The sequence below is a fragment of the Anolis sagrei genome, chromosome 4, assembly GCF_037176765.1.
Source record: "Anolis sagrei isolate rAnoSag1 chromosome 4, rAnoSag1.mat, whole genome shotgun sequence".
Taxonomy (NCBI): Eukaryota; Metazoa; Chordata; class Lepidosauria; order Squamata; family Dactyloidae; genus Anolis; species Anolis sagrei.
Window position 1 is genome coordinate 196214290 of NC_090024.1, and position 18362 is coordinate 196232651.

General features: G+C 39.4%; 1 protein-coding gene across 3 annotated transcripts in view; it reads left to right on the forward strand.

Moving 5' to 3' along the window:
- The first annotated feature begins 330 nt into the window (after positions 1-330).
- Positions 331-18362, forward strand: part of PFKFB2 (6-phosphofructo-2-kinase/fructose-2,6-biphosphatase 2) — a 39712-nt gene continuing 21680 nt past the window's right edge. For 2 of the 3 annotated variants that reach the window (XM_060772857.2, XM_060772859.2), the window contains exons 1-8: positions 331-1059; positions 6970-7095; positions 8424-8520; positions 9926-9992; positions 11592-11666; positions 13992-14048; positions 15968-16092; positions 17877-18084. In XM_060772857.2, coding sequence (XP_060628840.2) covers positions 960-1059; positions 6970-7095; positions 8424-8520; positions 9926-9992; positions 11592-11666; positions 13992-14048; positions 15968-16092; positions 17877-18084 — 855 coding nt within the window. In that variant the 5' untranslated portion in view covers positions 331-959. The remainder of the gene's footprint in view (positions 1060-6969; positions 7096-8423; positions 8521-9925; positions 9993-11591; positions 11667-13991; positions 14049-15967; positions 16093-17876; positions 18085-18362) is intronic. The other variant, XM_060772860.2, reaches the window with a different exon arrangement.

Below are 18362 nucleotides of genomic sequence, written 5' to 3' on the forward strand. Positions count from 1 at the left end.
GGGACACCTGGATGTTTTGATGTTTTTATCATCCTTGTGGGAGGCTTCTCTCATGTCCCCACATGAGGAGCTGGGGTTGATAGAGGGAGCTCAACCGCCTCTCCCCAGATTTGAACCTGTGACCTGTTGGTCTTCAGTCCTGCCGGCACAGGGGTTTAACCCACTGCGCCACTGGGGGCTCCACCTTGGAGGTGTCTATGGACAATGCCGGCTCTTCGGCTTAAAAAATGGAGATGAGCACCACACCCCAGAGTCAGACATGACTGGACTTAATGTCAGGGGACAACCTTTACCAACCTTTACCTATTATTGTTATTATTATTTTACCATCCTTGTGGGAGACTTCTCACATGTCCCTGCATAGGGAGCTGGAGCTGACAGAGGGAGCTCATCCACGCTCTGAGGAAGCTCCCTCTGAACAAACCTTGCTATGGATGAGTCGGAAGCGACTTCGAGAGACGACGCAAAAGCCAACGAAGATCTCATTGGTATGGAATTCTGAGAGCTGTAGTTTGGCGGAGGAGGCTGAAGCCCTTGCAAAACTGTAACTCCCAGAAGTCCCCACTGCAGGGAAGCGTTCCTTCCGTGGTGTGGATGCACCCAGAGGCGGGGAATGCTCAGAGGTGACTTTGAAACACAACCTGGAGCAGAGATCCCTTTGGATGGGCAAAGAGAGACCTTCCTTTGGGCTTCCTTTTAAGGAGGGAGGCATCCATCCATGCCTTGCGCTTCCCTGTCGCCTTGACCTTGATTCCCCGCGTGGCTTCCGCATCCCTTCCTCCTCGGCTGCCGCCCACCCGAGACTGAGTCGTCAGTGGAAGCGCGTCAGAGGCAGGAGGCGGCTGCGGTGCATGTGCTTTCTCCTCTTCGTGCTGGGAAGGAAGCGGAGCCTTTCATAACGCTGCGTTTCCCCCAGAAGGAGCCCTGCTGCCCCACCGCCAGCGACCCTCTTGGCATCCATGTCTGGGGAGGCGACCCCAATGACCCAGGAGCTCAATGGCAATAGTTGGAGCCAGGGAGGCAAGCCTGCCCACCTACGGGTCTCCGAGAAGAAAGGCTGTGAGTATTTTTTTGGCTCTTTTGGAGCTGTTGGAATGGATGGGGATTTTAACACAGAAATATCATTTTTTTATTTATAGGCAGGGATGGTTTCCTCTCTGGGGCAAAGCCATTGATGCTAGGAGACTATGTGCTGCATCCATCCAATGCCTTTAAATCAGGCATGGGCCAACTTGGGCCCTCCAGGTGTTTTGGACTTCAACTCCCACAATTCCTAACAGCCTACCGGCTGTTAGGAATTGTGGGAGTTGAAGTCCAAAACACCTGGAGGGCCCAAGTTGGCCCATGCCTGACTTTAAGTCTTTGGGCAATGAATGAGCCAGTTGGAAATGGCATTTTAAAAGTCTCATGCACTTTAACTTACCAAAGTCTCATGCAAAATCTAACCAGCTGGAGTAGAACACAGCAAGCCTAGGTTCAGATATCCGCTCAGCTGGGAATCTCTCTGGGTGACTGAGGGTCTCATCACACTAGAGGAAAAACCCACTAAAAATCCGGTTTCTGCCTCCTGCAGAATTATGGGGTTTGTAGTTTAGGAAGGAACCTTTAACAGCCTCAGTAAACTACAAACCCCAGAATTTTGCAGGAGGCAAAAAACGGATTTTAAGTGGATTAAGTGATGAAGCTCTGATTTCAGCCAGCCCCCTCATGTCTAGTTTCTCCATGTCATAGAGTGGTTCTAATTACAGAACTGGAAGTAGATTGTGGGAATGGGAAACAAACTGTATATATACTGTGTTGAGAGCTTTTTGGAAGAAGGAAAGGATTGTTCACTGGGTTGCTGTGAGTTTTCTGGCCTGTATGGCCATGTTCCAGAAGCATTCTCTCCTGACATTTTGCCCACATCTATGGCAGGCATCCTCAGAGACTGAGAGGTCTGTTGGAAACTAGGAAACGGGGTTTATATATCTATGGTATGTTTTATATATACCATGTTTATATATCTATGGTATGGTTTATATATCTACGGTGGGAGAAAAAACTCTGGTCTGCTTGAGGCAAGTGTGAATGTTGCAATTGGCCACCTTGATTAGTATTCAATGGCCTTGCAGCTTCAAAGCCTGGCTGTTTCCTGCCCATGGGAATCCATTGTTGGGAGGTTTTAGCTGACCCTGATAGATTCTTGTCTGGAATTCCCCTGCCACCTAGAGGGCCAAAGTTGCCCCATGCCTGGTCTATACTGAGTGATGTGCAACATTGAATCTTTGCCATTTGTTGTGAATTGTTTTGAGTTCCCCTAGGGCTGAGAAAAGCATGCAAATGTGAGTAGATCAGTAGGTACCACTCAGGCAGGAAGGTAACAGTGGCCCATGCAGTCATGCTGGCCACATGACCTTGGAAGTGTCTATGGACAATGCCGGCTCTTCTGCTTAGAAATGGAGATGAGCACGACTGGGCTTAATGGCGGCTGGGCTTAATGTCAGGGGAAAACCTTTACCTTACTAAATAAACTTTGACAATAAGTACTTTAAAGCAATGGTACCCAAAGTGGTGGTCTCTGGATCAGTCGTAGTCCCCAAGCCATCAACATCCTCCAGTCCCTGAGGAGTGTCCACGAAAGAAAGAAAGAAAGAAAGAAAGAAAGAAACATTTGCACCCAGTGGGCATAGATATAAGTTCCTCACATCAGATAGCTTAAGAAGAATGCTTTCAAGGCCTGTTTGTAGGGTATGCTGTATAAAAAATACTACTGCCTGATAGTATTGTGGAAGACTTCTGTTTCTGTTGACCCTTCCCCACTTCGAAGGTCTGTGTACCCTTAAGAGTCCTACCCAAGGCTTTGTTGTTTTATGCAATACTTTGCTTCAAGATTTTTTTAAAATAACGGGAGACAATGGGTCATACAAGGACTTGCTGATAGAATACGAAACAGCCTCAGTACCAGCATCCTTTCACCTATATTTCTCAGTACTTGATACTTGTTATTTGTCCTAGATCTTCCAAGAAGCAAAGAATACAAAGTCAAGAAGGGTCAGTACAGTGACATCAGTTCGGTATTCTACAAACCATGGGCAAGACAAAGACTTGCAATGATGCAAGCCTGGTTTATTTGTAGGAATTGTAGCCCTTCCCTTGAGAATTAAGCCTGGTTATAAACCACATAGACACATTTAACAGTTCAAGGGAGATTCAGCCAGAGGGGCTTAACATTTCAGTAGCAAAATAGTAATGGCTTCCTGATCACTAAAGCTGGCTATAGTTGCTTGTCCCACATGCATTAGTCACAGAAATGGAAAGCACAAAGGGATCTAGGTGCAACTCCGAAAGGCAGAAGACAGATTGGAAAACCAGTTTAGCCTATCTCCTTCCTGTCCATCTTGCCCCAAACCTCTGTGAGGTTAAACTACTAGCCTCATATTGATTCTCACAAATCTAGTTATTCATTAGGCAACTAAGAGATGTTTTTGTAGTACTTAACTTGGGGCAATGATTCAGTGTTGTAATAGGAAACTCTGAAATGATGACACTTATAAAAGTCGCAATAGTTCTACACCCAAGAAGAAACCCAACATAGAAGCAGCTTGGTTGAACAAACCAGATCTAGCCATGATAATCTCTACCAGGAACAAGACTTCGGTGCAGCTGTTGTTATTGTATTTCTTATGGCAACCCTTAGGTGTACCTATCACAGGCTTTTCTTGACAAGATTTGATCAGAAGGGATTTGTCCTTGCTTTCCTCTGTGGCTGAGACAGTGTGACAGCATGACGAAGCAGGGATTCAAACCTTGTTTTTCTTTCATTTCTTCATTCATTCATTTCTTGCTTCATTCATGAGCAAGTCACACCAATATATTTGGCATTACAACAGGATGTGTTTGCAACAATGCATTTATGGCTGGAAAATCTGTCTTCCCCTATCTTCTCTAAAGGCAATGGGACTTATGTATCACATAGTTATCCCTGCTAATCAAAAAAATCCTGAGATTTAACCGTGTGAGTGCTGGTTTCATTAATGGTTGTTATTCTGTTTTATTTTGCATAGCACTTGGATACTATCAGACCTCTGGGAAATCCAGAAAAGATTATTTTCTCCTCCTCAGCGATGCTCTACTTTTTAGTGAATGTTTTGTTTGTATGCTTGTTATCTTTGCTCAGCATTTTGAAGGCTGAAAGTGAACAAGCTATCCAATGTCATCAAAGCTTTCTGCCCCATTCTCAGTTGGTTACTTTTGAGACCAATAGTGTCTATTGTTTGCAAGGCTGCCACTATGAAGCTAAAATGTGCATGGGCAATTTGTTAAAATTGTTTTGTCTAGCAACTAGGGCAAATTCATCTGCAAGTCTGCTTATTTTTGACACTTGCACACTTAAATGCTTTTGCGGAAGCCACACTGAAAACATCACAAGTTACGCAAATTTCCTCTTTTGCAACTTCCAGTCCAGCTTGTGTGAAGGTTCATAATGTATGTTACAGTCTTTCTTTGATCTTGGGAAAGATTTTCCTCACTGCTGAATGTCATTTGAGAGGAGAATTTACCTCATTTGTAAAATTAGCAGGATCATTTGTAATTGATCCAAATGGACCTTAGAAATGTCACCAGTGAAGGAGATTCAAGTGTCTTTCATATGATAGCTGACAGACTTGCAGCGGCCATTGGTGATTCTGTATCAATGAGGCAGTCAAACCATTAAAACTGAAGTTAAAACAATTTGACACTCCTTGACAATAATACATGCATCTTAATTATAGAAAGGGAGATCTGTCTGATTATAAAACAGGCTAATCTGGCCTCCCTTGGGAGTGTGTTCCACAATATGGGAGCAGCCACCACCAAAGCTGTCCCTAGCATTATCGCCAGACATATCTACCGAAAGGTAGTGGGACCAAGATCTGCAGATCTCAAAGCCTTTTAGATAGCACTGACCAAGTTGTATAGGACTTTAGAAGTCATGACCAGCAGTTTGCATTGTTCCCAGAAATTGACCAGTGAATAGATGGTGACACTGCTGTAAAACAAAGGTGCTGGTTCCTTGTATCTAATTGCCATCAACAACCTGGTGACAGTATTTTGGTTGAAACTCTCTTCAACCATCACAACCTATAGAGCATGCTTGTGGTTGTTGTGTACCCTCTAGTCATTTCCAACATTTGGCAACCTTAAGGTGAACCTGTAACAGATTTACTTGGCAAGGTTTGTTCAAAGCAGGCTTCCCTTGGGTTCCGCTGAGATACGCGTTAATTTCTCTTGGCCAAGCTTATCAGTGGGTTTTTGACCAAGAGGAGGTTCAAACCTTGGTATTAGTCTAACAAAGAAACCACTATACCATGATCGCATAGAACATGGGTACAACAATCCAAATATGATGTTACTAAATTCTCTTTCACACCAAAAAATTATAGCACTTCGATAGCACTTCAATTGCTATGACTACATACTATGGAACCTTCAGATTTGTTGTGAGGCATTAAAGCTTTCTGATACAAAATTCTAAATACTTTTTGAAGCTAGAAATCTCAGGATTGCATAGGATGGAGCCATGGCAATTGAAGTAGTTTCTGGTTCCTATAAATATGTAGTGTGAAGGAGACCTAAGCATGAATGACTGTGGCAAGGTCAAACATTTCCAGGAATAGATACAACTGTTGTAGTGGTTTTTATTTTGCAAATGGATTTTTGACCACCATGATCTGAGAAGCCAAGTTCAGGATTTAATCTAGGTGTAATTTTATTCAAGGTTTACAGCAGAGATAGGCTACTGTTATGCAGTTGTTGAAAAATATTTACTCAACCTTGAATGGGATTATCTGAAGCATGCTATAATCAACTAAAAACAGACCAGAGGCTACTTTCCATTTATATTTTTGATTTTTTAAAAACAGATTCCTATTGGTTGCATGTGGGAGGGAATATAACTCACTAACATTCTCCTCCTGGAGGTGCCTGGGAGTGAGAACTAACCAAATGGGAGCAATTTGTAACCCCACAGAAATTTGAAAAAAAAAATAGTTCAAGGTTTTTGAGAAACTTAAGAGCTGATGAAACTGTATTCCACAAGCTACACTTCCCCTACGACTAATTTAGGTTTCAAATAGAGATTTATCCCTTTTCCAACAACTCATTGACCATGGAATAAAGGGAGCAGTGAGTGAGAAAGAGGACATAGGAAAAGAAAGGGGCTGATTTTGAGTCTGGCCAATTTGACTGGCAAGATATAGCTCCCTGACAGGACACCCCCTAAAAGAATGCTGCCTTTAACAGGAAAAAATGGTCCCTGACCTCTGTGTTACACTCATTGTGAATGTTTGCATTGACTATAGTGAAGCCAGATTTCTTGGGAAAGTATTTATAAGATCCACAATATGTCTTCAACCTTTGTTACTTGGTCATTGTTGATGCACTTGGCATAAGCCTAGATCTCTTTCAGCACCCACAAAATATTGTTTTGTCATGCATAAAATAATATAATCTCTGTCAATACTGAACAATATTAAATCTTGGCTTGTATACAGTTTCCTCTGGAGTTCAAGAGTGAATGTTGGGGCCTTTTCAGACAAAAATGAAATGAAGAGCTGGTTTAAATTTTCAGATATTCTTTCAGCATGTTCAGAAAATATACTTGTTTCATCTGATATTACGTGGAACTCTTGAGTTGAACATTTTCCTCTTAACCTTGAGAAGATCCTAGCTTAACTGGGAAATATTTTTAGCTAAAAGTGAGATAGACCATTGTAGGCATTTCGTCACTGGCTATTTTTGCTTGCCAAGTCTGCCTCATTAATAAATACCTGAGACAGTCATGCTATGGTTCATTTATTGAGTCAAAGAAAGAAACACAGTGTCCTTGTCTATAGCAGCAGATGTATGGGTGCAAGGAATACTGAGAGGCACGTGCTATTTTAGCCTCCTGCAAGCTTTTTCCTTTTCCCAGATAGAAGCGATTGATCTTTTTCTTTCTTTTCTTTACAGCATGGGCCTCTTATATGACCAACTCCCCTACTCTGATTGTAATGATTGGCCTTCCTGCAAGGGGCAAGACCTATGTGTCCAAGAAATTAACTCGCTACCTCAACTGGATTGGAGTGCCTACCAAAGGTTCTTGAGTATTATTATTGTTATTATTATTATTGTCATCCAAGATATTGTTGCACAATGCATAATAGGAAATACAAGTGGATCCAAGTGGCTGAAAAGGTGGCAGTCTGAAATTTGTTTTTGGTTGCTAGATTATGACAAGAAGCTATGGCCTTTTGAAGTTCTCCCAAAGTTTAATTCTTTTCCTAATGATTTTTTTCAAGTAAGACTGTTATTGTACAGTCAGCTTGCCTCATTCATGGAATTGTACAGGGAACTCATATAACAGTATCCTTCAGTTACCCCCGCTGCATTTTCCCACAGCTTCTGTCTTTTTTCCCCTTTCTTTCTTCATACTGCCATGCAAATAATAAAGAGTAAAAGATGGATTAGATACTAATTATCTTTTGATTGACGATGCTGTGATTATTTCACCAGGAAGCATCTTATGTCAGTGTCAGATGCTATAACAACAATATCATATTGCGATATTTTTGTTAGAAAGAAGAGGACAGTGCAAAGGAAGATGTTTCACTCGTACTTCAGAAAAAGAATTTAACTTCTCTAAAATTTAAACTAATAGTTAAAGTTAACTGACTGTATTGCTCCAAGTCAATGTTGAAGTCTTTATGTAGTTGAGAATCCAATGAAGTCAGCAAGCTCTTTCAATATAATGTTCACAGCTCAGTCAATAATTCAGGTTGACTTAATTTCACCATATGGAATTTTCCCTACTTCGTTCATAGAATTGCAAGGAACAACATATTAATATTCAGTAAGTACTTACGTATTATATATAAGTACATTAGTATTAGCAACCTTATGATTTTTAATCTCCATATTTAAGAATGGCTGTAAGGTTATTCATTATGTGTTGGTATGTGACCTACTAGATAATGGACTGCAATTCCCATTAGAATAGCCAACAGTGAAGGAATAGGAGTTATAGCCCTTCAGGTTCTGGAAGATTCACAGAAATCAATTATCCCATTATAAATCCTGTGTGGCAGGGATTGGCAAACTTCAGCCCTCCAGGTGTTTTGTACTTCAACTTCCAGAAATCTCAGCCAGCTTACTGGCTGTTAGGAATTTTGAGAGTTGAAGTCTGCAGCACCTGAAGGGCCCAAGTTTGCTCATGCCTGCTATAGGGGATGGCTGCAAAAATAGCACCAAATGCTTTTCATTGTTACACACTGATGTAAATAAGTGAAAACTTTAATGTTTACAGTTACTTACTAGCTAATAATATTTTTGGCTTTCAAAAACTATGAAGACAGGCATTCGAGTCACTGAGATGAGGCTTTATTATTAAAAGTTGCCAACTGGTTTTCTTCATTTCCTTTTCAAAGTGTTTAATTTAGGTGTGTACCGCCGTGAAGCAGTAAGATCATATAAATCATATGATTTCTTCAGACATGATAATGCCGAAGCGATGAAGATTCGAAAGTGAGTGCTAAATATTAATTTCCATAGTCCAATATGCGGTTTTGTTTTTAATGCACTAAAGCAATACAGTGGTCCCTTAGTATGCACTGTGGTTTGGTTCCTGGACCTCCTGTGGATACCAAAATTTATGGATGCTCAATTCCCATTATATACAATGGTGAAGTAAAATGGTGTTTTTCATAGGACTTGGCTTCCAGACCTTTGGTCATTTTGGTCACCCTTCTCTGGATATGTTCCATTTTGTCCATGAGCAACCGGTGTAAAATAGGACTATATTGATGTTTAATGGATGTGGCGGATGATTATAAGAGAGAAAATCCACTTTTCTGGACAATCTTGATGTACTCAAGTTTTGAATTGTGCCTGAGTAATTTTCACCTCAGAGAAAGGTCATAGATGTAGTTGAAATGTAAAGAAAAATAGATTAAAAGTAAGAAAGAGTACAATAGGTAAAGGAAATAAAAAGAGGGATTAATTTCAGATTCATGAAACATGGAGCATGCATTGTTGTATATATTCTGCCTGACCAGGTTGGGGTTGGGGTTGGGGTTGGGGGGGGGGGGGGAGATATCTGAACCTTCTTCAAAGGCAGTGGCTTCAAGTTTAATGTTTCAAAACACACCTGATTTCTCAGAGTTTGAAATCAAGATTCCACACAAGATAAACATTTCTTGTACAATGGCCACTGACAGTTATTTATACTTCAACTTCACTTTCTCATGACTTGTAGTACTGTTTATTTTGAGTTAAACTCAAACAATTACACAATTATTTCAGAAACAAGCTTTTAAATGAAGTATCTCATTCATTTTAGAGAAGCGCTGCATGAAGCTAGTGAATTGAATTTAAATGCTCTTGTGCCATAATTGCAGCTTGATAGATGTGGGATGCCAGGTAATGGAACTGAGGATCTAGAATATTGTAGTCTTTTTAAAAGGAAATTTCAATAACAGAAAAACTAAAATTTGGCTCTAAAATGAAGTTTAGCTGTTGGTGCTTCATTTTACAGATGAGGTGGATGATTGCAAAATGTAAAAGGTGTTGGATGAATATGAAATACCTTTGCAAGAATGTTAAAAATGTTTTGTTTTGAAATTTGCTTCCTGATAAACCACTTTGAAGACTACAAGGATTTTCGTAATAGGACACAGCCTTAGGGCTTTTTCACTTGTTTTAAATCCAGAAATTGTGTGCACTAAACTGCCCACTCTGTGAATTGCCACAAAAGTGGTTGAAGTTTTGCCAAATTTAAAGGAAATCTGTAATTTTGGTTTTAAAAAAGCAAAACGGAAGGATAAAAATCTAGATGTAAAAGGGATTCACTGAATGATTTCACAGGCAGTTTGGCCTCTTATAGCTTCAGAATTATTTTCATCCTTCTAATTGCTCATTATATTTTTTGCAGACAGTGTGCCTTGGTGGCTCTTGAGGATGTGAAAGCTTATCTCATGGAGGAGTCTGGCCAGATTGCTGTAGGTACACACTTGGGCCCCACAAATAGGTCATGTTTGGATTTAAAGGACACAGGAGGGAGAGTTGCAACAGGAGCACTCCCACCATACAAATACATGTCAAAAATATTAAGAAAGGAATTTCTCAAATGTGTGTTTGGATTAAAGATGGTCTTAGATCACTCTGTCAGGGAGAAGGTATTTTTGAGTTCTGTTGAGAACTGCCTTTTGATGCATCCTTTCTTTCTGACAGCAATCTTACCATCATCTTAATTTCCCATTGAACTGGAGCATGACGGCAGAAAATTCTAAGAGCATTGAGCTAATGTTATTTTTAAACAAAGCAGGATGGGAAGACAGATGTCAACAGGATTGGTTGTTGGGTTCCTGGTTCTATCACAGCTACCCAAAGTGCCAGATGCAGACATCTTACTTATGTAATTCCTCTCCAAAGAAGTGTGCTTGGCATCAAAGCTAGTTTTTGAAGTACCAATCAAAACCTTTTTTTACTCTTCTGGGCTTTTAAATGTTATTTCTGAACTTTGTCATTTTTATGTGTGGTTTTTTAGAGTTTGTTATGTTTGAAGTTGTTTGTGTATATTTGGGAGTTATTGCTTTTATGTTGTCAAAACTTTTGAAGCAGAATAAATATCTGGATAATAAATGTGTGTCCTCATAGCATTTTCATACCACCTTAACTGCTGTGGTTCCAACCTATGTAATTCTGGAATTAGTAGCTTCGTGACATACTGAAGTTGGATGAGTACTCTGAGGAATTATAACTGTTCTGTTGAACTACAGATGCCAGAATCCCATACTATGTAGCCATTGTAGTTGAAGCAACAGCAAAGTACTGTAATTGTGCAGTGTGGATACATCCTAATACTGTTTCCAGTTGTTGGTTCCTTGAAGCATGGGATTGCTAAGCCACTTGCTGAAAATCATGCAAACCTAAACACTTCCAGACTTCTGACTCAAGCAGAGGACTTCTGTTTTATAGGGGAAATACACTGTAGTCAGTATGGAACACCCCCTTCCCAAAATTTTAAAGTACTAATCTTTTAAAAGCTTTAGAAGGGGTATATGAATTTGTTTGTGTGTCCATACCAATCATGCATAAGACATTGACTGCAATTCACATCACTCCTCCACTTTGCTAAGCTGTTGTGCATTGCAGTTCACCAGCATCAGGAGGGTCACATGAGTCCTACTATTAGTTTGTAGTGATTGTAAGCAATGCTATTCTCTTGGAGACAGAAAAAATGTAATAAATGATTTTAATATGCAGATTCAATTGTGATCAAGCCCTGCTTCGCACACAGTATTTTTGATTCATATACAGATCAGTGGGAGATTTTTATTTCTCTACCTATTAAAAATAGAATGCATATATAACTCAGTCCTCTGTGTAGTTAAATTCTTTAGGATTCAGCATGCAATTATGATCTTAGCTAGGTTTTTATACAGTATAGTTGATGCAATAGCTGAGGTTGAACACTATCTAGAGATAGTGACTTACAGTGATACTAGTATTAATACAGATGCCTAAATTCCATAGACAATTCTAGAAATCATAGCAATTGCTACTTAATTAAATTACAAATCTGTCTTTTTGTTTAGGTCTTTGATGCAACAAACACAACCCGGGAGAGGCGGGACATGATTTTAAATTTTGCTAAAGAAAATTCTTTTAAGGTAATTACTTCATTGCAACTTTACCCTGATGTAAAGTCAGAAAGAGCCCCTATAGACATTACACTGGGCAGCATCAGGAGCTTTGCAGATGAAAAGATGTGGTCCCCATTGGCAGTTTGGCAAGAAAATGTGGGGATTCCTGTTAACTGAGGAAAGCAGTTGTGCAGTTCATTCAATATAACCCCCAGTTTGCCTATAATAAGCCTTTTATCTACAAAGCTGCCTCAGAACCAGTGTTCTTGCAGCCAGCTCTATAGGAGTAGCAGAAGGCATTCCAGAAGAAGATTGGCTCTGTCTTTTTCTCACATGCCTCCAGTGCTTGTGGTTGTTCAATGAAACACTTCATTATCTGTTGAAGAGCTTTTATAACAAGAGTAAGAGCTGGGTTGTGGTGAGTTTTCCGGGGTGTATGGCCATGTCCCAGAAGCATTCTCTCTTCACGTTTCACCCACATCTATGGCAGGCATCCTCAGAAGTTGTGAAGTTTGTTGAAAACAAGGCAAGTGGGGTTTATATATCTGTGGAATGTCCAGGGTGGGAGAAAGAAACAATCAGGCCAGCTAATCACCTCTCAACAAAGGATTTCCCCAGGCAAGAAGTAGCCAAGCCTTGAAGCTGCAAGGCTTTTCGATGCTAATCCAAGTGATCACTAGCAGCATTTACGCTTGCCTCAAATGGACAAGAGTGTTTTTCCCATCCTGGACATTCCACAGATATATAAACTCCACTTGCCTTGTTTCCAACAAACCTCACAACCTCTAAGGATGCTTGCCATAGATGTGGGTGAAACATTTGGAGATAATGCTTCTGGAATATGACCATACAGCCCAGAAAACTCACATCAAACCAGTGATTCTGGCCATGAAAGCCTTTGACAATACAAGAGCAAGAGCTTTCATGACAAGAACAAGCCATAGACATGGCCTGCCAGATTTTTTTTAGGCTTACAACCCCCATCAGTCCCATAGCTGATAGTGGAGATTTATGTGAGACACAAAATTGGAAAACAACTTGGAAGACCATGGTTGCAGATTGTGTTCTAACACACTCTTGTCAAAACAGAATTCATTTTCTGGCACAATTCAAAGTGCTGGTCTTGACCTGTAAAACCCCATGAGTTAGGTCCAGACTATCTGAAAGAGTGTGTGTCCCCATACAAACCTGCCAGAACTTTAAGATCCTTGGCAGATGGCTTTCTCTTGGTTTTGCCATCATCACAGGCTCACTTGGTGAGGAGGACATGAGAGAGATCCTTCTCAGTAGCTACTCCAGCCTCTGGAACACCCTTCTATAGGAAGCTCGGCTGTCCCCTTTTTGTTTTTCTTTTGTCTAGCAATCAAAGAGATTCTGATTCAAGCATGCCTTTATCATATATGCAGGAGATTTTTATATGGGAGCATTTTATTCTTTTTAAAATTCTATTTGTTTTTTTTAATCCACTTTTTATTCCTGTGGATATTTTTATATTTTTGTTTTGGATCTCACACAGGGTAACATACAAATGCAATACCTAAATAATGAATTCATATAAGGACACATCTTGGATCCCTTACACTAGTGTCTAATTAGTATGAATAATTAAGATTTAGTTATTATTAAAGTACAGACAGTCCCCAAGTAACAAGATAGGTTCTGTAGGTTTGTTTGTAAGTAGAATTTGTATATAGGACTGAACAAGCACATTTTTAAAGTGTAACTCTGGCCAAAACACACACACCCCTTCTCTCTCTCTCTGTATATATATAGTTTTGGATAGCATAGGGAAGGGTTAACAGTCCTGTGGTGTTTGTTTTGCTATCCATGCCCCTGGTCAGAAGATTTCACCTCATGTTCTGTCCCTGTGATCACTGGATTTTTTTTAAAAGTGTGTTCTGGAAACAAGGATTGGTGATAAAGCTTCAGTGAAGACACCTTTTCCCCATGATAACTCTTTCAGGAGTGAATTTCCCTTTCTAGGGATAGATTTATCTCATTTCCTGTTATCTCACTCCTGTTTTTAACTATGAACTATTTATAAGTTGGATGTTTGTAACCCGGGGACTGCCTGTAGTAACTTCTATTATTACTATAGGAATTTTAGAGATCCATGGTTGCAGTAGGCACAAAAGTTGAGTGGAAATATTGAAACAATTAATGTAAATACAGTTTGTGTTTCCATAAAAACATGTTTTGCAATTTGGTGCCATCCAGATATTTTGTCCATCCGGTGCAACAAATAGTCAGGATACTATCTGCTTTAATCCAGATATCTGGAGACTCCTGAAGTAGGAAAGGCTACCATATGGGAATCTTTATTTTATTAAGCATCTCCCCTTTCTTTTACAGGTATTTTTTGTGGAGTCTGTCTGTGATGACCCAGAAGTCATTGCTGCTAATATATTGGTTAGTATTCTATATGCGCAGGAAATTGGTCACGTAATGCTCTAGTATAATAAACTCACAACCATTAAAATGGCTGGCATTGTTCCAGTATCACTGGGGACAGATTTCTATTTTGATCATATTTAAGATGTATTCAATACTTAATGCATCTCTTGTGTTTGATGCTAAAGCACGAGTATCCCATACGTTAATAAATCTCATCCAAGTGACAAGTTTAAGGCAACATGCTCACTAATAGAGCATATGTTTTGCATGCAAAAGATCCCAGGTTCATATGGTTTGCATATTATTTCAAAACAAGGCAGGAAGATACTCGTATCTGAAACCCTGCCTTATTCTCAATCTGCATAAAGTGCATTTAACCAGGTGGTAGTGGGCCAAACTGTTTGGCCATTGATTTTAATAATTTGGCAAGTAGATGGGTGGAAAAAATGAAAAAGGTCTCTTAAATTTAGGTTCAGTTTCAGATATGAGCTTCTCAAAACATGAAGTGAGCCTACCATTAATGGTTAAATAATCCAGGATTAAGTGGCCATTTTCTTTATAGAAAAGCAGGAATCAAGCTGTCCCCAGTAATATTTCCTTTCATATGGGACAATATCTCATGGGAACATTATATTACTGATCTTCCTTCTTTGCTCTGTTGTATCTACACTGTGCATATTTTACATATTAACTCTGGTGCAGTTGCATTTTAAATACCACTGAAACAGCATGATCTCCTAGAATCACCTTTACACATTTAAGATTATCTTTCCAGGTGTTACATGGAGTGCTCCCACTCAATTAAATAGATGGATAACTGCCAATGAAAGGGCCTTTTAAGATGTTCCCAGAAAGATTCATGTGACAAATCCCTGTAGTCTTTTCGGGGTCTGATGAAGATTTACTTACTGAGGCCTTTTAAATAATTCATGTCACTGAGATAAGTTGTGCTGTTTATTTTTGGATGGCATGCTGTGAGTTTTGTTTTGTTCAGAAGTTAGAAAATCCTTGTAAGAAGTTGGTTGTAATTATAATTCCAAGTAGTTTTTTTTAAAGGTAACACATTACTTTTTTGTTTCTCAGGTATAACTAAAATTACTACTTTTTTGTAGAAACATCTGAATTTTACAAAATACATTCTCTTTCCATCTGTGATCTCTGCCATCTATCTATCTTCCTCTGCATTCACAATGGAGTGCAAAGTAGCAGACTGAAACATGATCCTACACACAAATCATATGATATCTACTCCCATTATTTATAAAGGCTATATGGCATGGTTATAAAAGCTATTGAAGTGTTGCAGCTTCACAACAAAGGGGTGGAGTTATTCCTCATTAACTTGAAATCATAATGGAATATAATTATAATTTTGTTCTTGTTGAACAAAACTAATTAGCCATTTTAATTATTATTTCCAAATTCTGTTAGCTATTGTCTGTTAGGCTGCATTTGAGAAGATAGTTTTACATTCAATTTTGTATGAGAATTTTCCTATAAGGCAGCTTACAAATGTCAAGAATAAATAAATTGCATTTAAAGTACATCTTCTTATAAAAACTGGGCCGTTATCTATGAAGATTCAGTGCCTGAAGAGTGTAGTCACTATTTATTCAGGCATAGGAGCTTAACACAAACAGATGTGTTACATAAATTTTGTAACTTTGAAAAGTAATTTGAAATCATTCAATTGTTGGTCTTGGGACATATTTTTGTGTGAAGATTGTACTGGAACATTCTTGCATGCAGAGTTGAAAGGAAGAACAATTCATTCTCCCCATAGTGAATGCTAGGGCATTCATTTAAATGTCTCTGTTTCTGTGCCAGAAGCAGACAGACATTTTCATAATGTCTGTTTATTTCCCCTAGTATTTATTTTTGGATATTTTAAAAAGTTTTCTTAACTTTTAAAGAGTCCTTTTTTATTCCCCCAGGAAGTGAAGGTCTCCAGCCCTGACTACCCAGAAAGAAACCGAGAGAATGTGATGGATGACTTCCTGAAGCGAATAGAGTGCTACAAAGTCACTTACCAACCTCTGGATCCAGTTGTTTATGACAAGTAAGATGGATAGGAAAGGAATGGGGGGGGGGGGGGGGCTTGAATTCATATATAAGCCGACAGATGGGGATGATGGAAGGTGAATTTCTGATCACTAGCAGCCGTTCTCAGAGTCTCTCAAAAAGCATCTGTTGAATTGAGTGGGCTGTAAAATGATGGTGGCAATTATAATAATGATTTAAGGTTATGATTGCATCACTAACCACTTCCCGATGGCTCCCAAAGTGACAAATAAATAAAAAATCGATTAAAACAATACAGCAGTACTTTAAAAAAGTTTAAATCCTCTTTAACAACTCCTAAAAGCAATAAAAAAGAATTCTGGAATCCAGATTTAAATTAGCAATTTCAGACATTGAATGTCATGCAGAACACCACTATTTTGAGTGTCCAGCAGAAGTTTAAAAGAAATGTGGCCAGCCTAATGTCTTTGGATAGGGAGTATCACAATCAAGCCACTGGTAGAGAGAAAGCTTTGTTATGTTTATCCACCGGTATACATTCATGAGGTGTTGGGCCATGCAATAAGGCTTCATCTGATGATCTCAAGTTTCTGTCAGGCTCATATTGGTGGAGGTGATTTGTCAGATATCTTGGTCTCAATTATTTAGGGCTTTGTAGATCAACACCAGCATCTTGATTTCACCTCTGAAGGAAATTGGGAGCAAGTGCAATTCTTGAAGATGGCATAAAGAGGGCCATTGCCAAGACTAGGAAGAGAAACTTATAGCGACAGATATACCGATCACAGAAATTGTCTTGCCCAATTTTCAGTGAGCCTTCCTGCCCAGACCAGCTCTCTGTGCCACATCCAGGATGGGTTTCCCAAGGCCTTCCTGATCCGCAAGACTTCCCCGAATGAAATGGGAAAATTACCACCTCCTTCCATTGGCATTTAAAAGAATCAGGAAGGACTCAAGAGTAGAAATATAAACAGCAGAGGAGCAGAGTCTATTATGCGGTGAAACATAATGGTTTGCAGAATGTTATTATGTCAAACAGGAATTTCTTACTGCTTCAGATGCCCTTCATCTTGCAAAGGGAGGGGAAGTTAAATTAAGTTGAATTTCATTTTGCCCTACTTGGTTAGAACATTCAGAGCCATTCTGTTGTACTCTAGAAATGGCAGTTCTGTACCAAGTTCCTTTCACCCAACACAAAATTCCTTTCCATCTTTTACAACTAGATAAATAAAACTTTTCATTTAAACTTGCCTATTTTTGTTTAGAAAGATTGTCATTGTCCTAACTTTCTACAAATTACTGTATTCCATAATTTAGTGACTGATGAATCAAATATGGACCCCCTGATGGTGCAGCGGATTAAACCGCTGAGCTGCTGAACTAGCTGGTTGATGGTTCAAATACAAGGAGGAGGGTGAACGCCCACTGTTAGCCCCAGCTTCTGCCAACCTAGTAGTTCAAAAACATTAAAATGTGATTAGATCAATAGATACTTCTTCTGTGGGAATGTAATGATGCTCCATGCAGTCATGCTGGTCACATGACCTTGGAGGTGTCTATGGACAATACCAGCTCTTCAGCTTAGAAATGGAGATGAGCACCACCCCCCAGAGTCGAACACAACTAGACTTAATGTCAGGGGAAACCTTTACCTTCAATCAAATACAGAATGGTGACAACATGGGCAAAGTTAATCATGTATAAATGCTTTAGGACTGTAAAACACATACATGGCAAAAGACATTAACTAATTCAACCCTCTTAAATTCTAATGTCACGATGTGATGATACCTAACGTTTTTGTTGTTTTCTTCATTCTAGAGACCGTTCTTTCATTAAGGTGATCAATGTAGGACAGCGCTTTCTTGTCAACCGTGTCCAGGATTACATCCAAAGTAAAATAGTCTATTACCTCATGAATATTCATGTTCAGCCACGCACCATCTATCTTTGTAGACATGGTGAAAGTGAGTGCAACCTTGTCAGCAAGATTGGGGGAGATTCAGGTCTGTCAACTCGAGGAAAGCAGGTGAGATTCTTGGCATTTAAGATGTGTCCTATTTTTGTATATTAGAAAGATTGAGGCTTGTAATAATTTTCTGCCATTCGATTATGTTTAAGATAAAAAGCAAAGGCCACACGGGTTGGCCTCTGCTTTTTATTTGCCTTATTTGGAGTAGTCCCCAAATACTACCAGCCTTTTTATGTGCTGGATCAAACATCCATCAACAACAGGGATACCAGTTGAATTCGACCATGATTTTGTTTTTTGTTCATTGTTTTGGGAAATGTCTTGCTCTCCCAGAG